A 22,131-nucleotide genomic window follows, 5' to 3' on the forward strand; every position below is an offset into this window, starting at 1 on the left:
TTTGCATCTATCACTACCATCCATCTTCAGAACCTTTTTTCATCTACTAAATAACAACTCCCTGTTTCCTCATGCTGGGAACCAGTTATACTTTATGAATTTTGGTCTACTCTAGGTACCTCATTTAAGTGGAATCACTCAGTTTGTATTCTTTTATACCTGGTTTATTTCACTTAATGTCTTTAAGGCTCATCTATGTAATAATTTGTATTGGAACTTCTTTCTTTTTTAAGTCTTAATAGTATTCCATAAACACTGCATTTTATTTATCCATTGATGGGCATTTTGGTTGTTCCTACCTTTCAAGCCTGGTTGATTTTTTTCCCCCCCTGCTGTTATAAAGTAGTTTGTATTTGCTGTAGAAATTTGAATGGTGATGTATTTCTTTAAAAAGAACATCTTTTCAGTATGACCACTTAGAGGTGACCACTATTAAACTTTCATTTTATATCTGTGACATAATATTCATCCTCGTCTTAGTTACCCTCTAACTAGGTAATCTTGATTGTCAATATTGTCATTAAAATAAAATAAGTAGTATTCTCTTTAGTTTATATTAATTGTAGAATACTATAAATTTAAGAAAAGATTTTTAAATGTTTTGAGATAAGGATGACCTCCAAGCCTAAACAATTTTTCTAATGGAAATGAGGGAAGAAAGAAAAGATCTCAAGAGAGACTGCTTTCAAACACTGTATTTTTACTATTAAGTTAAAAAAGAAAAACAGCCACTATATTTTTACTATTAAGATGTCACTTGCATTGTGCTAAGAATTTTATATGCCTTCCTAAGATAGTCTTAATGAATGAGGGAACTGAGGGTTAGAGGTCCAATAGAAACTTGATTTGTAAGGCCCACCGTGCTCTACTTCCTTGACCCTAATGAGAAAGGGGTAAGGGCCGAATCTCTGAAACCGTGAATGTGGACCTGCCAAGAACAAGAATAATCACCCACAGTTCAGATCTTACAGCATTTGACAGACTTTGATCTTAGGCAAGTTGTCTAAGGTGTTTCTTCATTTGTAAAATCCTTTCGAAGGAGTAGTCCATTTAAAAAATTGTATCTGAATTATGCTATGAAACTTTTTTTTCACATTTTTAATATTTCTCAAATCAGGGTATATCTTTTAGTGGATGAGATAATTTAATTGGCCCAGTTTTTTTCTTTCTCATGGTATATAAAATAATGGTGTATTGAGTAGTTGATGGTACCTGTGGTTCAGTAAAATACAGTACTTAGAACAGCATGCTGTAAATATTAGCGAGCATTATTTTTTACCGAAAAACATGATTAGATGCAGTGAGGTAGGTGGCAGTGCCTTAACCATATGCATGTTGTCAGGCTCTAGAGTCTCTTCTGTCTTTATCAAGGGGAGTGCTAACCTTTCCTTTCATACAACACATAGCAATTCTAGATATTTACTCAAGAGAAATGAAAATGTGTCCATACAACAACTTGTACACAGGTGTTCATACCAGCACTAGTTCGTAACTGCCAAAAAGTGGAAGCTCTCTAAATGTCCGTCAACTTAATGGAAAAATTAAATGTGGTGTATTTACCACTTCTGTTTATAATGATGAATGTGCTGATATGTTCTATAAAATAGATGAACTTTGAAAACATCATCCTAAATGAAAAAGCCAGGCATAAAAAGCCACACATTGTATAATGTCGTTTGCATGAACATTAGAAGAGGAAAATCGTAGAGAAAAGTAATTTGTTGGTTGCTTATGGCTGGAGGAGTATGAAGGAATGGGGAGTGACTCCTGGTGGTTACATAATTCTTTCTGAGGTGTTGAAATGGTCAAAAATTATATTTTGGTGGCGGTTGTACAACTCTGAATATACTTACCACCAAGAAGTTGTGCGTTTTAAATGAGGATGGATTATTGTCTCAATAAAAGTGTTTATTTCCCTCTGTTTTCATTCAGTTGCTAAGTCGTGTCTGACTCTTTGCAACCCCGTGGACTGCAGCATGCCAGGCTTCCCTGTCCTTCACTATCTCCTAGAGTTTGGAGTTTGCTCAAATTCAGGTCAATTGAGTTGATGATGCCCTCCAACCATCTCATCCTCTGCTGTCCTCTTCTCCTGCCCTCAGTCTTCCTGAGTGTCAGGGTCTTTTCCATGAGTCAGTTCTTTGCATCAGGTGGCCAAATATTGGAGCTTCAGCTTCAGCATCAGTCCTGATGCATATTCAGTGTTGGGTTTCCTTTAGGATTAGCGGGTTTGTTCTCCGTGCTGTCCAGGGGACTCTGAAGAGTCTTCTCCAGCACCACAATTCAAAAACATTGATTCTTTAGCACTCAGCCTTCTTTATGGTCCAACTCTCACATCCGTGCATGATTACTGGAAAAACCATAGCTTTGACTATATGGATATGGACCTTTATTGGCAAAGTATTCTCTCTGCTTTTTGATACTCTGTCTAAGCTTGTCCTAGCTTTTCTTCCAAGGAGCAAGAATCTTTCAATTTCATGGCTGCAGTCAACATCTGCAGTGATTTTGGAGCTCACAAAGATAAAATCTGCCACTATTTCCCCTCTTTCCATATCTGTTTACATCAAGTGATGGGACCAGATGCCATGATCTTAGTTTTCTGAATGGTGAGTTTTAAGCCAGCTTTCTCACTCTCCTTTTTCACCCTCATTAAGACGCTCTTTAGTTCCTTTTTGCTTTCTGCCAGTAGAGTCGAATTATCTGCATATCTGAGGTTGTTGATATTTCTTCTGGCAGTCTTGATTCCAGCTTGATTCATTAAGTCCGGCATTTTGCATGATGTGCTTTGCATGAAAGTTAAATAAGCAGGGTGGCAATCTAAAGCCTTGACAAACTCCTTTCCCAGTTTTGAACCAGTCCATTATTCCATGTGCGATTCTGCTGCTGCTTGAGCTGCATACAGGTTTCTCGGGAGGCAGGTAATGTGGTCTGATATTCCCATGTCTGTAAGAATTTTCCACAGTTTGTTGTGATCCACAAAGTCAAAGGCTTTAGCATTGTCAGTTAAGCAGAGATAGGTGTTTTTCTGGAATTCCCTTTCTCTGTGATGATCCAGCAGATGCTGGCAGTTTGATCTCCAGTTACTCTGCCTTTTCTAAATCCACCTTGTGCATCTGGAAGTTCTCAGTTCATGTACTGTTGAAGCTTAGCTTGAAGGATTTTGAGAATTACCTTGCTAGCATGTGAAAGGAGTCTAGTTGTACAGTAGTTTGAACATTCTTTGGCATTGCCTTTCTTTGGGATTGAAATGAAAATTGATCTTTTCCAGTCCTCTGGCCATTGCTGAGTTTTCCAAATTTGCTGGTATATTGAGTGCAGCACTTTAATAGCATCATCTTTTCACATTTGAAATAGTTCAGCTGGAATTTCATTACCTCCACTAGCTTTGTTTGTAGTAACTCTTCCTAAGGCCCAATTGACTTCACACTCCAGGATGTCTGGCTATAGGTGAGTGACCATAGTGTTTACCTAGGTCATTAAGACCTTTTTTGTATAGTTCTGTGATTCTTGCCACCTTTTTTTTTAATCTCTTCTGCTTGTTAGGTCCTTGTCATTTTTGTCCTTTATTATTGTGCCTATATTTGCATGAAATGTTCCCTTGGTATCTCTCAGTTTCTTGAGGGGATCTCTAGTCTTTCCCATTCTGTTTCATATATTTCTTTGCATTGTTCAGTTAAGAATCTCTTTTTGCCATTCTCTGAAACTCTGCATTCAGTTGAGTATGTCTTTCTCTTTCTCCTTTGCCTTTCACTTCTCTTCTTTTCTCAGCTATTTGTAAGGCTTCCTCAGACAACTATTTTGGTTTTTTGCCTCTCTTTTTCTTTGGGATGGTTTTAGTCACTGCCTCCTGAGCAGTATTACAAACTTCTGTCCATAGTTCTTCAGGCCTTCTGTCTACAGATCTTATTCCTTGAATCTATTTGTCACTTCCAGTGTGTAACCATAAGAGACTTGATTTAGATCATACCTGAATGGCCTAGTGGCTTCCCTATGTGCTTCAATTTAAATCTTAATTTTGCAATAAGAAGCTCATGGTCTGAGCCACATTCAGCTCCAGGGATTGTTTTTGCTAACTGTGTAGAGCTTCTCCATCTTTGACTGCAAAGAATATAATCAATCTGATTTCGGTATTGACCATTTGGTGATGTCCATGTATAGTGTATAAATATAAATCCAGAGTGATGTCATAGTCCTAGCTCTGTTTTAGGCACTTGATACATTATTTCATTTAATCTTTGAAATCACTATTTTAACCCTTCCTCTTTCCACCAGTTTTAGAAAAGTTAGAATAGACTAAAAGCATAAGAACTGAGGTCTGTCTGATATTTTTGCTATTGTTGATAGCTCATGTTGCTTTTCAGGCCACTACTGTCTTAATTCCAGTCATTCCATATTGAGATAGCATCAAGATTTAGAAAAGTCTTCCTTCAGTCAGCCCAAATTTGCTTTCCTTTTACTTCAACCAGTTAGTTGTAGTTGGAATTTAGTATCATTTTAAATATGGTCCTCCTCTAATTTATGGTATTAAGCTTTTGCAGTAAATGCTAATTAATGTATGATAAATACATTTTGGATATTTCCTATATTAAACTTGAATTTTTACTGCTTGGTAAATATAATGGAAAGAGTGGGGAATAATTGTGTAAATTTCTTGCATAATTATGTTCACATATGTTTAATATGTAGCCTCAGGTTTCATTTTTTTTTTAATAATCATCTTATGTGCCTTGGATGCTTGCCAAACTGTTCTCCAGAAGTCTTTTTAAAAAATAATTGATTTTTGGTTGTGCTGGGTCTTTGTTGCTTTGCAAGGCCTTTCTCTAGTTGGTGACAGGGGCCTTCTCACTGTGGTGGCGTCTCTTGTGGAGCTCAGGCTTCAGTAGTTGTGGCACACAAGCTCAGTAGGTTTAGCGTGTGGCGCTTGGTAGCTGCTGCTTGTGGGTTTATTTGCTCCAGGCATGTGGAATCTTCTTGGACCAGGGATTGAACATGTGTCCACTGCATTAGTAGGTAGATTCTTATCCTCTGCACCACCAAGCAAGCCCCTCAGATTTAATTTTAAACTTTATGAGATTAAAGTATTGAAGTTTAACTGTTAAATTCTCAATGCTGTGCAGCTGAAGTTGCACCAGATTGAAAGCTTACATTGATTTATTTTAACATGGTCACAGAGAATTTTCTGCTCATTTTTTTTTGCAATAAACTATTGACCTCAAGAGCAGAAGGTTTACTTCTGGACAGAGAAGATAAATCTTTGAGTCAGCTGACTATAGTGTAGAAGGAATTTGATTCAATGCATACTTAGAAGTAAATTGTAATATACACTCTTAATGAAAAACTCAATAAATTAGGAAAACTAGCTCAGTGATTTGTCCAGCTGATTGTTGGAGATTAGATTGTGAATTTTCTTCTTTATCCTTGGTGTTACAAATACACTCTTATATGTGAAATGAGTTTAAGTACCAATAATAATAACCTTTAGTGAGTCTTCTCTTCTGCATATGCATATTTAAAATAGCACTTTCTTTTGTACAAGTTAGTTAAAGCAGGTTTAATATTGTAACTTCCATGAGTTCCAAGCTTGAAACTGGAAATTCCTGATGGAAATAGAGTTCATATCTGCCATGAGGTAGAAGGTGAAATTTTTGTTGAATTAAAGAGTGTAAAAATAATAGGATACATCCTGTAGGAGGAGATAAGATTACTGATGATGGTGCACTAATATAGAGAATGAAAAATAGTCCCCTTCCTTCACTTCAGTCTGGTCACATTATGTACATGGTATTAAGATTTTTGTTTCTAAATTCTTTAAGAGCTCCTCAGAATTAATGATTGTTGTCAAGTTACCCAGATGGTGCTATTATTGGTTTCATTTGTGAAAATAAGGAAGCTTGACTTGTTACTTGTAAAAGTATTTTAGTACCATTTGTTTTTATTATTGTTCAGTTGTTCATTCATGTCAGACTTGGCAGCTCCATGGCCTGTACCATGTCACGCTTCCCTGTCCTTCACTATCTCCTGGAGTTTGCTCAGACTCATGCCCATTGAGTTGGTGATACCATCCAACCATCTTCTGTTGCCCTCTTCTCCTCCTGCCCTCAGTCTTTCCCAGCATCAGGCTCTTTGCATCAGATGGCCAAAGTTTTGGAGCTTCAGCATCAGTTCTTTCAATGAATATTCAGGATTAATTTCCTTTAGGATTGACTGGTTTGATCTCCTTGCTGTCCATGGCACTCTTGAAAGTCTTCTCTAGCACCACAATTCAAAGCCATCAATCAGTTCTTCAGCGCTTAGCCTTTAGCACATGGTCCAGCTCTCACGTTCCTACATGACTACTGGAAAAGCCATAGCTTTGATTATACGGATCTTTGTCAGAAAAATAATGTCGTTGCTTTTTAATATGATATCTAGGTTTGTCATAGCTTTTCTTCCAAGGAACAAGAGTCTTTTTTTTTTTTTTTTTAATTTTTATTTATTTATTTGGCTGCTCTGGGTCTTAGTTGTAGCATGTGGGATCTAGCTCCCTGACCAGGGATCGAACCTGGGCCCCCTGCACTGGGAGCTCAGAGTCTTAGCCACTGGACCACCAGGGAATTCCCGGAACAAGAGTCTTTTAATTTTGTGGCTGCAGACACAGGGAGCTCTGCCTGGTGCTCTGTAAAGACCTAGAGGGATGGGTGGGGTGGGAGGGAAGGTGAGTCAAGAGGGAAAGGATATGTGTATACTTATGGCTGATTCACGTTGTTGTATAGCAGAAATCAACACAACATTGTAAAGCAATTATCCTCCAATTAAAAAAAAAGTGTGTGGAAGACCACACAAAGAACTACTTACAGGACAGTTATATCTGTGCTAGTAGATAATGGAGCGACTTTGAAAATTATTCTCTTTATTATTATCTCCAAATTCAGAGTTACTTGTTCCTAATTGTAGATCGTAGTACAAAGAAATAAAGTTTAATAATTTTACATATTAATAATAATATGCATATTAGTTTTCATGTAGAGTCTACTGAGAATCGTGTACTGAAGCTTCTTTAAACAGCAGTACACAATCCACACATCCTTAGATCATCAGCCTAAATCATAAACCTTTTGACATCCTCAGTAGTCAGTGTTTAAAATTGTTTTCCTTGGGACTTCCCTGGTGGCCCAGTGCTGAAGACTCGGAGCTCCCACTGCCTGGGGCACAGGTTTGTTCCCTGGTTAGGGGAACTAAGATCCTGCATGCCTTGTGGGTGTGGCCAAAAAGGAGAAGAAATTTTCTTTTTTTTCTAATCTTGTTGAAAATATTAAAAATCAAAATGCTTTGCTATCCTTGTGTCACTGAAATTGTGGCTTACTGTTATATCATTGTAAAGCTTTGAACTCAAATGGTAAAAATTACGATGTGAATATCATGGTTATATCTGTTACCAGAAATGTTTTTTGTACATGAGCCCTATATGCCTGTCTTGTTTGATCTTCACTATATTTGAGAAGGATAATGTTTAGCCTTTTAATAACAAGTTTGTCGTAATGTTAATTTTAATTGTATATTTATTCAGTGTGAGGCACTTCAGATGCTTGGAGTGCTCTACTAAGCAAATAGACACCATGCATTTTAGGGAAGACTAGGCAAATGTGGAAGAGATTATAGAAGTGTGATCAGTACTGTGAAAAAGAAAAGTGCAGGATGCTATGGGATCAGGTCGGGGAGAGTGGTTATGGAAGTTGAAACTTGGAGAATCAGTGTGAGTTAGCCAGAAGAGGATATTAAGGTGTGTTATTGGAAGAAATGTATGAAGGCCCTGAGGCAAATAGGATTTATTGAGTACTTGCTTTGAATGTGGGGTGATAGTGAGGTTTGAAAGGTAGGCTAGAGCCAGTTTAAGAGTGTGGGCTTACATAAAGGAAATGAGAAGTCCTTAAGGGGCCTTAAGTGAGTGGTGTCATGAATCTGGTTTGTTTTAAAGAGCTCTCTGGTTTCACTGTAGAAAATGGATTAGAGGGAACAAAATTGAAAACAGTAAAGTCAGTAAACTGTTGAGTAAGCCAGGAGCATAATGATAGTCTCCTTTAAGGAAATGGTGTTCTGTGGATGGAAAGAAGTAGGTATCAGTGAAAGCAGTAAGTGTAATTTTTTAAGAATTATGAAAGAACTAGGAGTGGAAAGTCTCCATTAGTTTTAGGTATTTTGAAGTCATTGGTGACTTAAAGTGCTTTTTCAGATGGTAAATATGTTAGTGAATTTGTGGGGAATTAGGGACAGATAGCATAGACAAGGAGAAGGAAATGGCAACCCACCAGTACTCTTGCCTGGAGGATCCTGTGGACAGAGGAGCCTGGTGGGCTGCTGTCCATGGGGTCGCACAGAGTTGGACACGATTGAAGCGAGTTAGCATGCATATATGCATTGGAGAAGGAAATGGCAACCCACTCCAGTATTCTTGCCTGGAGAATCCTGTGGACAGAGGAGCCTGGTGGGCTGCTGTCTGTGGGGTCGCGCAGATTCGGACACAACTGAAGTGATTTAGCAGCAGGAGCATAGACAAATCACGAGAAGCAGAAATGTAAATATTTTAGCTACTTTCTATTTATAGCTTAGATTGGAGCATACATTGATGAATTAATTGTTGCAAGGTACTTTTAGGTTTGGCTTGTAGTAATCTGTTAAGTGTTAAAGAATTTTGACTTAGGTGACTATCATATACATGTCAGATAAAACCCTCCTTCATCTTCTCCTATTCCTCCTCCAGAAGCTTATAAGTAAGAGCTGATGAACCTAATTTCATTTCAGAGTTAGCATTTTCACTTGTTAATTTCTTGCTCTTTCATGCTAAGACAAACAGGTACATTTAGAATCTGAGATTAGATTGTGTGAGTTTGTATTTTCCATTGCTAGCTAGTTATTTGATATTGAATAAATTTCTTAGAAGCCTCAATGCCTGGCAAATAATAGTAGACCTTTAAGTATTACATTTTTCTAAAGTATTTGAGGAAAAAATACTACAGAAAAATCAGAAGCAATCTTGCCATCACTTACTACATCTGTTTTCATGTATTGATTTTGCTTTTTCCTTCAAACCTAGTCTATACCCTTTGTCACACTAAAAAAAAAAAAAACATCATTTGCTATCTATATTGACTTTATGTACTACCGAAATAGATCTTAATTCATGTTAAATTTCTTATAACATCTAACACTATGCTAGGTAAATTATAAACACCTTTAGTTATAGTTAATTGGTGGGTTTCTTTGAGCATTTATTAACGTACGTCATTGACAGCATTCAACTTACCGAATGCTTTGTCTTCTACACCCATCCCTTGACCTAGGCAAAATGATGTAATGTTAAGTATGGGCTTTTTAAAAAAAAAACAAACTTGAGGATTTCTTTTTTTTTTGAAGTTTTACTTAAATTATATGGTTGGTTTTTTTTCCTGTTACTTAAAAACTCAAATGTGCTTTATATTCTAGGTCCGGTTTATCACTAAAATATGGCATCCTAATATTAGTTCCGTCACAGGGGCTATTTGTTTGGATATCCTGAAAGATCAATGGTAAGAGATTTTGAATTCATGTTCAAGCCTCATATGATTCTAAGTCTGTTAGAGTGTTAAATATGTACTTGGCCTCAAAGCATAAGCATATTATACTTTCTCTTATTTGGGAAGTAATTTTAAAACTTGATGAAATCTCTCAAGTACATTAGAGAAAATATGTTATAATTGAAATTGGAATCTGTATTTAAATAGTGATTTATTAGGAAATATCAGATGCTAACTTGACATCTTGAAAAGTCTTGGATTTTGTTTGTTTTGGTAATTTTAATTTTTTGCTATCTTTGGAAGATTTTTATGAGAGACAAAACTGAAGTATTGAAGTAATCAGCTCTGACTTGGGTGGAGTGTAGGCACCAAAATGTTAGAAGTTGTGCTAATTGAACACGATTAAGGTTCTAAGATTCTATGAAGCACTGCCTCTATAGGTGGTGTCTTCATTTGTACAGTGCTTTCACATACTTTGTCTGATTTCCTAGCAGCATTGTGTTTAACCATTAGGTTAAAATTGTGGCTCTGCCATTTACTTACTTGTGTGGTCTTAAGTAAACCTGGTCTTTATGCCTTTATTTCCTTATCTGAAAAAAAAAAATGAGGTTACTGTCTGTTCCATAGGGCTATTGAGAAGCTTAAATGAGTTGTTTTATGTGTTTCTCTTTGAGTAAAGCCTGGAAATACAGATTGAAAAATTCAGACAAGAGATAAAAAGTCATTGGAGTGGAAGAAAACAAGTTATGTGTTTGATTTGTCAAGAAAGGGAAAGAATGGAAGCTGAATAAGATAGAATAGGAATGACAACATTTAGCATATGGGTCAGTTGGTATATTTAGAAACTGGATGAACAGACATGAGTTCCTGGTTTTGTTTTTCCATTCTGATAGCACATCTGAGTAAAGCCTCTTCCTCAGTAGATCATCTCTTGAGATCCAGTTCCTTGATCTGTGTTTCCATACTCTTAAACGTTGAACATTATGGAACAGACCTAACTATTTTCTGTGATTCTTTTGATTTATAACTTTATAATTTGTTGAATTTCTATGCCTCCATGTTTTTATCTTTAAAGTCATCTCAAAGGTCCCTAGTAGCTCTTATTGTTCAGTGATATTAATGAAAATTTGCAGTGTTAGAGACATTGTCATTTTTTTCAGTTGGTTGCCAGGACATCATTTCTTCTTTTTTCCCCTTCCTTTTCTCACTCTCAGACTTAACTAGCTCCTCCCTGATCTCCTGAGCTTTTGCACATGATAATACCTCAGGGCTAAGTCATGGCCTCTGCTTCTTTCCATCTGTACTCACTTTCTTGGTGAGCTCATCTGATTTCATAACTTCAGCTTTTATATACTAGCAGCTCACAAATTTATCTTTTCTGAACTCCAGGCATAGCACCTATAGTTGACTATGTAATAGACATCTCAAACTTAAAACATGTTGAAACTAAACTGTTGGTAATATTTCCCCAACCCCAAACTTATTTCTGCTCCATCTTAAGTTTTGGCAGCAACATCCTTAGAGTTGCTAAGGCCAGACCTCACCGTGATGCTTCTTTCTTTCTTTGGTACCCTTATACTCCATTGGCAAATCCTGTTATTGAAACCAACAGCGTTTTATTGGTAGTCTGTTACTACTACCCTGGTCCAAGTTGCATTGCCTCTTGCCTGGATGATTGCGGTAGCCTGTCCCTCTGCTTTTAACTTCAGTCAGGCTATTCTTAGCAGACAGAATAAAACCTCTGCCTCTCTGAAAACAAAACTCCACACTAAAATTATTCACTGTCTTCTCTTTTTGCTGAGTTGGCCAGCAGTACTACCACTTCTGATTACCTTCCTATAAATAGTTGAAAGATTATGGTGTATATAGAGACAGAAAACTTGAATTTTTGTATCAGATCACTGTTGTCAGCTATTTTCATTTTCTAAGGCGGATCATATAGCTGAATTTTTTTTTTCATATCTCTATCGTTCAAATAATAAAAGGTATCAGAGACATCAGATAAAATAGTTGAGATTGGATATCCATGGGTTTACTGGCCCTCCCCCTGGCCCACCAGCTTTGTTGAGGTAATAGACCTTCAGTGTATTTGTAAACGTCAATTTTTAGGCTAATTTGGAATCATTATGTTGGAAAACAGTTTGTTAATCTGAATCTTTTATTAGTACATGTGGATGGTGATTTACCTTTAATATTTGATGGCTTATATGTTAGTATGGTTTATTTCTTTATTTCATAACATAACCCTACATGCAAACTATTTTCTAATGTTTTTCCCCTGACACCTCTTATGACTAAAGGTGTCTGTTTACTGGGGAAGAAAATGACAACACGTAAAAATAGCACTCATTGATACTGCTCTTTCAAAAGACATGAACAGGCAGAGAACATTTGTATGGTTGATAAGTTGTGCTCAGCACCATTAGTCATCAGGGAATTGCAAATTAAAATCATAGTTAGATACCACTGTAGTGGTGGTGGTTTAGTCACTAAGTCGTATCTAACTCTTTGCAAGCCCGTGGACTCTATAGTCCACCTGGCTTCTCTCTCCATGGGATTTTCCAGGCAAGAATACTGGAGTAAATTACCATTTCCTCCAGAGGAACTTCCAGACCCAGGGATTGAACCCAGGTCTCCTGTGCTGCAGACGATCTCCTGCATTGCAGGTGGATTCTTGATGGACTGAGCCACCAAAAAAGCCCATGATGCCACTACACACTTGTAAATGGTCCTCAGGCGTTGCTGGTAATAATGTGTTTCAGACACTCAACCAGCTGTTCCTGCCAAAGCATATACCTTCAATATGGCATAACAGTTCTACTCCTCAGTATTATATGTCAGAGAAATCTGAGAGAAATGAGTGCATATGGCCACCAGAAGACTTGTTCAAGAATATTCATAGCAGATTTATTCAAACTGCAAGTAACCCTAATGTCTATAAGCAAGAGAATGGCTATATAATGGATTAATTGTACACCGAAACACTACATGGCAGTAAGAAAAAAAGTCATGTTCATGTTGACACAATAACATGAATAATTCTCAGACATGTTCAGTGACAAAAGCTAGACACAAAGAAGTACATACTCTATGATTTCATTTTATGAAATTCAAGATGAGTCAAAACTAATTTTGGGTGATAGAAACTATGACAGCGTTGGGGATAGGTAAGGGTCGTGAACAAGAGGTTCAAGAGGGAGGCTTTTTGAGTGCTGGAAGTACTGTATATTTTTATCTAGATGGTGATTGCTATGAATATATACATATATAAAAATTCATCTAGCTGTCCGGCAGTTTACTCTTAGTATACCTTAACAAAAAATTATAACAAAAAAAAACTGCCATTCTCTTTAAGTAGATGCTCTTTAGGTAGCATTCAGTGTTTGAATGAAAATAGATTATTTATTGATGGTCTTCTGAAAGATCCTTGACAGACAAGTTAGTCTATAATACAAACAATTCAGTGCTTTTTATTGTACATATTAAAGGCCCCACCTAGTCCATATGATGAAGAAGGCAATGGCAACCCACTCCAGTACTCTTGCCTGGAAAATCCCATGGATGGAGGAGCCTGGTAGGCTGTAGTCCATGAGGTCGCGACAAGTCGCCACGACTGAGCGACTTCACTTTCACTTTTCACTTTCATGCATTGGGGAAGGAAACACCAACCCACTCCAGTGTTCTGCCTGGAGAATCCCAGGGACAGGGGAGCCTGGTAGGCTGTCGTCTATGGGGGTCACACAGAGTCGGACAGGACTGAAGCGACTTAGCAGCAGCAGCGGCGGCAGTCCATATGAATGAATATATAAGTAGCCATATTAACTGTGCTTATTCAAGTTTGAGATCTGAGCAAAGTTAATTTACTGAAGATAGTTTATAAAGTACTCAGTCATCAGTCATCAGTTCATTTGCTCAGTGTGTCTGACTCTTTTCGACCCCATGGACTGCAGCACCCCAGGCTTCCCTGTCCATCACCAATTCCCAAAGCTTGCTCAAACTCATGTCCATCGAGTCAGTGATGCCATTCAACCATCTCATCCTCTGTCGTCCCCTACTTCTGCCTTCAGTCTTTCCCAGCATCTGGTCTTTTGCAGTGAATCAGTTCTTTGCATCAGGTGACCAAAGTATTGGAGTTTCAGCTCACTCATATCCACTGATTAAAATTAGCTAACACATTTTGAAATTTCATACTCCTTCTTGGCTGTTAGGATTTGTTTTTAATAGATTTATGCTAATGTTACACATTGTATGCTAAAAATCTCGAAGTTATCAGTAGTATGAATTTATTTATTTATTTTTAGTAGTATGAATTTAATCAGTACTTTGTGAAAAGAAAAATAAATGAAAACTGAAGATTGTATGTTTAGTTGTCTTTTTTTTCACATTGCCAAGTTTAGATTCAAAATTTCATGTGGAGTAGTCAAAAAATGTACACATATCTTTATACCATCAAAGATGTTATAGTTTCTATTGTATTTAGGGCCAGAAGAATAAGTTTTGTTTTAATTTAATTGTATTACAACTAATTTTGAAAAAATTGTTGTTTACATTGATTTTGTGTTCAACTCTTAAGAACTTTGCATTTAAATTTCTTTTTAAACCAATTAATTCTTAATGGTTTATGAATACCTCTCCAACATTTATTATGAAAGTTTTCAAGCATACAGGAGACTTAAGACTTTTCTCATCAAGATTGTTATGAATTAAACCCAATTACAACTCTAGATTTTTCTTCAGTTTTCAGAACAAACTGTCCCTTTGCATTCCCACCAACAATGTACAGGATTCCAATTGCTCCACATCCTTGCCAACAAATGTTATTTTCTATTTTTTAATAAAACCAGCCAAATGGATATAAGGTAGTCTGTGAAGTTTATTTTATTTTTTTGTTAACAAGTTGTAGGAGTTCTTATATATACATATATATATATAATTCTTACATAGTTGTATATATAGTTCTTGTATATAATTCCCTTGTCAGATGTATGATTTTGTAAATATTTTCTCCCCATTGTGTGAGTTGCCTTTCACTATTGATTATACTCACTGCATAGGAAGATTTATATTAAAACTTTTTTTTCTTTACATAGGAGTTCTTAATTTTGATACAGTTGTAGGCCGATTTTTCTAGTTTTTACTCTGTTAACTGTGCTTCTGCCTGTCCTTTGATATGCTGGAAGTCATGGCATGCTGCACTGTCATGGAGCTTTCACCCTAGTTTCACCTTCTAAGAGTTTTATAAGAAGTTTTAGTCTTGGGAATTCCCTGGCAGTCCACTAGTCAGAACTCACTGTTTTTACTGCAGGCTGTGGGGTTTGATCCCCGGTTGGGGAATTAAGATCCCACAAGCCAGGCACAGTGGCCAAAAATAGTTTTAGGTTTAGGACTTTGATCCATTTTGAACTGATTTTTTTCTTTTTTTTTTTTTCTGATTTTTCAAAAATTGAAGAATGGTTAACATGTTGTTAGTTTCACATGTGAAGTGATTCAGTTGTACATACATATTCTTTTTTGATTCTTTTCCATTGTAGATCATTACAAGATACTGAGCATAGTTCTCTGTTTTTATATAGGATACAAGGCAAGGTAGGGGTTTTTAAAACACAACTTTTAAAAACTTTATTGAAGTTTAATTGACCTTAAATTACACACATTAAAAATATACAGTTTGATAAGTTTAGACACATATACATCCATGAAACTCACAAATCAAGATAGTGAACACAATCAACATACTCCAGAGTTTTCTAGTGGGTTCCTTTGTAATTGCTTCTTCCAGACTTCCTGCTCCCCCATCTCGCAGCAACCACTTATCTGCTATCAGTACAGATTAATTTGCATTTTATGGAGTTTAATATAAATGACAGTTCCAACAGCATTTAGATAAAAAACTATTTGTATTATAATTTTTCTCTAATAGATAAAATATAGTCCTATGTTTGTGGCACTGATTTTATTTCAGTTTAGAACAGCCTTTCTCAATTAGCTTTAAGTTGTATGCACTGGAGCAGTATTTCTCAGAAATTAACTTACATCAGAATCACTTAGAATATCTGTTAAACCACCCAAGAGGTTCTAATTCAGTAGATCTGGGATGAGGCTAAGAATTTTCATTTCTTACAAGTTCCCAGGTGATACTGACACTACTGCTTGAAGAAACTGTATGAGACACAGTTCATCAAGAAATTTGTTGCTGATAATAAATTAACTTTCCTAAGCATGAGATGGTACTATTTAGATAACCATTCTTAGGGAAATCGAGACAATACTTAATTTTCTCTTCTCTTATTAAAATGGAGAACCCAGCTGAAAAAGACTGGTTTGGAATTATCTGTGTCAAACTTTATTTTGGGGGGCTCCAAAATCACTGCAGATGGTGATTGCATCCATGAAATTAAAAGATGCTTACTCAGAAAAAAAAAGACGCTTGCTCCTTGGAAGGAAAGTTATGACCAACCTAAATAGCATATTGAAAGCAGAGACATTACTTTGCCAACAAAGTCCATCTAGTCAAGGCAATGGTTTTTCCAGTAGTCATGTATGGATGTGAGAGTTGGGCTATGAAGAAAGCTGAGTGCCAAAAATTGATGCTTTTGAACTGTGGTGTTGGAGAAGACTCTTGAGAGTCCCTTGTACTTCAAGGAGATCCAACCAGTCCATCCTAAAGGAGATCAGTCCTGGGTGTTCTTTGGGAGGACTGATGTTGAAGCTGAAACTCCAATACTTAGGCCACCTCATGCCAAGAGTTGACTCATTGGAAAAGACCCTAATGCTGGGAAGGATTCAGGGCAGGAGGAGAAGGGGACGACAGAAGATGAGATGGCTGGATGGCATCACCAACTCGATGGACATGGATTTGGGTAGACTCCGGGAATTGGTGATGGACAGGGAGGCCTGGCGTGCTGCGATTCATGGGGTCACAAAGAGTCGGACACGACTGAGCAACTGAACTGAACGTGTGAAAATGGACATGTTGTTTAACAATCTACATTTAAAATAGTTCACTATTATGTTATTTCACTGTTGTATTCATAAATACTTTTATAGTAACTGGTCGAATAATTTTTTAACAGAAATGCTCAGAATCCTTACTAGTTAGGTAGGCAGCATTTTCTAAATAAATATTTGCTTTATAAACATTTAGAAGCATGAATATTAAGCAAAATGCTTTCTTTTTTCAGAATGTTATGGAGTGATTTATTTTCCTTCGTTCTTCATTTAAAATTTTTTATTGTAGTTGCTAAGTTACTGGTGTACAGTATAGTGATTTTCAAGTTTTAAAGGTTGTATTCCATTTGTAGTTATAAAAGATTGGCTATGTTACTGTTGAGTGCTTAGTTGTGCCCAATGCTTTGCAACCCCATGGACTTTAGCCTGCCAGGCTCCTCTGTCCGTGGAATTTGTTGTACAATATATCCATGCAGCTTATTTTATACTTAATAAATTGTACTTCTTACATCCCTGGGCTTCCCTGGTGGCTCAGATGATCAAGTATTGTGCAGTGCAGGAGACCAGGTTTAATCCTGGGGTCAGGAAGATACCCTGCAGAAGGGTATGACTACTAATTCCAGTATTCTTGCCTGGAGAATTCCATGGACAGAGGAGCCTACTGGGCTACAGTTTATGGGGTCACAAAGAGTCAGACACAACTGAATAACTAACCCTAACACATCCCTACTCCTATATTGCCCCTCCCTTCTCCTCTCTCCCACTGCTAACCACTAGTGTTTACTTTTTTGTTATAGGCACTAGTTTGTTTTATTTTTTAGATTACACATTTAAATGTTATTATATTTTTTGTGTGTGACATATCACTTAAGCATAATGCCCTCCAAGTAATTTTATACTTTCTTGAAAGTAAAGGATATTTGCTTGATGGTATCTTGTTTTTAGAGTTACACAGAAAGGAAGTTTCACATGTTACTTTGTCCCTTTAAGTTTATGTCTAGAGAAATGGATAGAAAGTTAAGTCAGTAGATAAAGCTGACCAGAATATTGGCAACAGTAATGGGGGCAGGAGGGAAGCTAAGGCAATTTGAGTTATCTTAAGAAATGGAAAGATTTACTTGTTTTAAAATATATATATTTGTGTATTATATATATATTATTTTAAAAAATATATATGTATGGTAGGCAGATATATAATTATTCATTTCTAAGACTTAATTATGTGATTGAGATTAAAGTCTTTTTTAGCTCCAGTAGTTTCCATATTTATTCAGAAAACATCTACTTTGTCATGCAAACTGTTTTCAACTGGGGTATCTTCCGGTTTTGAATTTTAGGGCGGCAGCGATGACTCTGCGCACGGTATTGTTGTCATTACAAGCTCTGCTGGCAGCTGCAGAACCAGACGACCCACAAGATGCAGTGGTGGCGAATCAGGTAAGATGGTTCCTTTTGAAAGACTTCCTTACCTCGTGGTTTGCAATGTTAGGACATAAGCATATGTCTATTGAAACTAAATCTGGAAATGGTTTCCTTTCTTGCTGTGAGATTATTCTATTACATATAATAGGGAAAACCTAATTTAGTGATTTTTTTTAACATAGTAGTTTAATTGGGTGTATTAAATAAACCCAGTACAGTCAGTTGCTTTTTCCTAATATATTGTGCCGTTTTTAAGAGTTACACAGTGAACATCCATTTATCTGCCTACTGTCTTGATTCTATGATTAACAGTTTACTTCATGTGTGTGTCCATTTGTCTTTTAATTCAGTGATGATCTTTCCCTGATGATACTGTTAATCAGCTCCAGCTGTGGCACTGAAGTGGCATGGTGAAAGTTATCTAGGACCTTGTAGTTGCCAAATGGAATCAATATTTTTCAGTTCTGATCTTTGATTTCCAAGGCAGAGGTTAGCAAATTACAACCAGACTGGTGTGTAAATAACGTTTTATTGGAACACCCCCATTTGTTTACAGCAGAAGGTGGCAGAATTGAATAATTATGACAGGGACCACATGGTCTGAAAGCCTGAATAATTATTGTAAGAAAGGTTGCCAGCTCCTACTCTAAACCATTAGGATTTATTGAGCCTTGTAGGGGTTTTTTTCTTTTAACCCAGAAGTTTTTTTCATCTCTTGACTTCTCTTGCTATCTTTGTAGTTGTGGTTGTTCCCTCTTAGTTCCTACCATTACTCCCTCGCCCCCCTTTTTTTTGGCCATGTTGCCGCCCTCTAAAATCTTAGTTCCCCAACCAGGAATGGAACCCTCGCCCCTGCAGTGGAAGTGTGGAGTCCTAATCATTGAGCTCCCAGGGAATTCCCTCTCCTCCCTTTTAAATACACTTCCTCAGTTCTTATTACATCCTTTCTTTTACTTTCTGTTTTATACTCTCATTTGGATGATCATATCCACACTGATGTTGTCACCTGTATGTCGATAACAATAGTCAGGCTTGACCTTTCTCCTAAACCCAAAAACCTGTTTGGAACCAGAGAGCTCTATATGAATATCCCATGGGTACCTTAGTACAACATTCCCGTAACTGAAGGCAGACTCATAAACCCTGTGAACCTGTCCATCCTTCTATAGACAGCTTGTTTATATATCCAAGTCACAGATATGGAGTACTTCTCTGTGTCTCCTTTTCTCTCATATCTCAATATCTCTGTCATAATACTTCTCTAACTGCTTTAGTTCACATATTTAAAAATTCTTACTTGACTGCTCTGATGGAATTTCCTACCTCAGCCTCTTCTCTTTACCTTCTACACTGATAGCAGTTAGCTTTATAAAGTTCAAATCCTATTTCATTTTACTATTAAAAACCTATTAATACCTCTGCTGTCACCTGCTTGGTAAATCCAAATTATTTAGTTTGAAAACTTCCTCCATGATTTGAACTATCTACTAAATTCTTCAGTTCAGTTCAGTCGCTCAGTCATGTCCGACTCTTTGCGACGCCATGAACAGCAGCATGCCAGGCCTCCCTGTCCATCAGTAACTCCCGGGGTCCACCCAAACCCATGTCCATCGAGTCGATGATGCCATCCAACCATCTCATCCTCTGTTGTCCCCTTCTCCTGCCCTCAGTCTTTCCTAGGATCAGGGTCTTTTCCAAAGAGTCAGCTCTTCGCATCAGGTGACCAAAGTATTGGAGTTTCAGCTTTAGCATCATTCCTTCCAATGAACACCCAGGACTGATCTCCTTTAGGATGGACTGGTTGGATCTCCTTGCAGTCCAAGGGACTCTCAAGAGTCTTCTCCAACACCACAGTTCTAAATTCTTACTGTTCCTCAAACTCATGCTATTCAAGATGTTCATTCCTACATGTCATTTTACCCAGTCTGTCATGCCTCCTGCCTAAGAAAACTTTTCCTCTTGCAAACTTCTTCCTTTCCTTTGAAAAACTGTTCACTCCTTATTTTATGTATATTCTTGTTAATATGTCCTACTATTATTTGCCGTAGAGTGTTTAGAACTATGGTTTAACATGTTATATATGTCCTATTGATTTCAGTTTTGATAGAAGCATGGCTTGGGCCTCAGCTTTGATTTCCTGTTGAGTTCTGAGCCTCAGAGGTTAAGATTGGACTCAGTTTTCTTTTGACTCTGTTGGGTCTTCTCACTTATTTCCTTGTTAATAATGGTAGAAACTAGATTTATTATTTTAATGTATAGAAATAACGCAGTGTGTATAAAACATCTTAAATAGTAAAGTGAATTTCATATTTTAAATTTACAATTTGCTTTATTAAGTAATGGTATTCTCAGAATACTTGAGAATAAATTTACCTCTTCCAATGCATATGAAGAATCTTACATTTTAAAAAGTGCTCTGTCGTGAGTTCATAATCACCTTAAAACATGTGCTATAAGTTAGGACTGCACATGGGGTTTCCTTAAATCACTACAGTAATACAACTCTTAACAAAACAGCCAACTCTGTATTCTAGCCCAAGCTGTGATTAATACAAAAATTGGTCACATTTATTAGTTACTTACTGTCCACTTAATTTTAGAAGCTAGTAATTCTGTTTATCTGTGTAATGTTTCCCACTGCATGATGATTAGAGGCATCTCTAATAACTCTGTTTATTGTTAGTTTTCTACTACTTTGTCGAAATTGGAGATTAAAGTTGATAAATATTTATCATTGTTTTTCTTTCATCAGTGCAACTTGTGAATTGCAAGTTCACGTTAAACAGTCTTTCCTTCAGTGACATAGTTTGCTATGGAAAGTGAATCAGTCACATTTAAAAAATCTAATCTATATTTATTTAGAAAAATCAGGTTTTTAGGCAATTAAGAGATGAGTTCCTATTTTGAATACTATAACTGCATTGTCATATCAAACAATTTTTCCTCCATATAGTACAAACAAAATCCTGAAATGTTCAAACAGACAGCTCGACTTTGGGCACATGTGTATGCTGGAGCACCAGTTTCTAGTCCAGAGTACACCAAAAAAATAGAAAACCTATGTGCTATGGGCTTTGATAGGGTAAGTACATACAGGCATGTTGATTTTTATTTATTTGTTAAATTATTGTTGCAAATCCTTGGCTGACAAAAGTGGTTCAGTGGTGCTCTGAATCTAATTTTGATAAGCAAACTTTGTTATTAAAACTAGTAATTTTTTTTTTAACTTTGGCTGGTTCCAGTCATTGATTTTTTATTTTAAAAAATAATTTTATTTGCTTATTTTTGGCTGTGCTGGGTCTCCACTGTTGCTTGGGCTTTTGCTCTAGTTATGGCGAGCTGGGGCCACTCCCTAGTTGTGGCATGCGGGCTGCTTATTGTGATGGCTTCTCTTGTTGCGGCACATGTCGTTGTGACTCCTGAGTTGTAGAGCACAGGTTCAGTAATGGTGGCACGTGGGCTCAGTTGCTTCACTGCATGTGGGATCTTCCCCGACCAGGAATCAAACCTGTGTCTTCTGCATTGGCAGGCGGATTCTTTACTTCTGAGCCACCAAAGAAGCTCTAGCCATTGGTTTTAGAGTTTTTAATGCACTACAAGTGCAGGGTAACTTAAAAATGAAAAAACAAGGTGTGGTTTCTTTAATATAAAGACTGAGTGATACCGTATTTTTAAAATATTTCCTTGAGACTTTATTTTGTCCCCTTTTCTTTTCTACAGAATGCGGTAATAGTGGCCTTGTCTTCAAAATCATGGGATGTAGAGACTGCAACAGAATTGCTTCTGAGTAACTGAAACATAAAGAGAGATGCTGATATAGTCAAGCTTGCCCCTTCTTGGAGGAGCATCAACATCTGTTATTTTTAGGATTCTGCATAGATTTCTTTTAAACTGGCATTCTTGCCTAATGATGTTATCTAGGCACCATTGGAGACTGAAAAAAATCCCTGCTCTGTAAATAAAGCTAATTAAACGTCTGTGTAAATTTAAAAAGGGGAAATACTTTAATTTTTTTCTTACTTAATAGTGTAAAAATTCTTTTGAGCTAAGCTAAAACCATGGAAAAAACATGCTACTTTAGTGTTTAGCAGTATACCAAGACTAGCAAGAGTTTGCTTCAGGATTTCGTTGAATAATTAAGATAATATTTTGAGTGTGTCAGGGCCATTCAAATTGTTGGTGTTGCATCACAGCTACCTTAACTGTTTTTAACATGGATCCTCTGTGCCTGTGA

At 36.8% G+C, this 22,131-nt stretch overlaps 1 protein-coding gene and 1 non-coding gene across 4 annotated transcripts in view; one reads left to right on the top strand and one right to left on the bottom strand.

Moving 5' to 3' along the window:
- The window catches only part of UBE2K (ubiquitin conjugating enzyme E2 K), a 71,322-nt gene extending 49,432 nt beyond the window's left edge, over nucleotides 1–21,890 (top strand). For all 3 annotated transcript variants that reach the window (XM_069593978.1, XM_069593979.1, XM_069593980.1), the window contains exons 4-7: nucleotides 9,457–9,539; nucleotides 17,813–17,912; nucleotides 20,851–20,979; nucleotides 21,618–21,890. In XM_069593978.1, the coding sequence (XP_069450079.1) occupies nucleotides 9,457–9,539; nucleotides 17,813–17,912; nucleotides 20,851–20,979; nucleotides 21,618–21,692 (387 nt within the window). In that variant the 3' untranslated portion in view covers nucleotides 21,693–21,890. The remainder of the gene's footprint in view (nucleotides 1–9,456; nucleotides 9,540–17,812; nucleotides 17,913–20,850; nucleotides 20,980–21,617) is intronic.
- Nucleotides 1,280–1,402, bottom strand: LOC138443035 (U6atac minor spliceosomal RNA). Its single transcript, XR_011257964.1, has one exon. It is a non-coding gene; the product is annotated as a U6atac minor spliceosomal RNA (small nuclear RNA).
- Nucleotides 21,891–22,131: the final 241 nt, after the last annotated feature.

The sequence above is a fragment of the Ovis canadensis genome, chromosome 6, assembly GCF_042477335.2.
Source record: "Ovis canadensis isolate MfBH-ARS-UI-01 breed Bighorn chromosome 6, ARS-UI_OviCan_v2, whole genome shotgun sequence".
NCBI classification, from domain to species: Eukaryota; Metazoa; Chordata; class Mammalia; order Artiodactyla; family Bovidae; genus Ovis; species Ovis canadensis.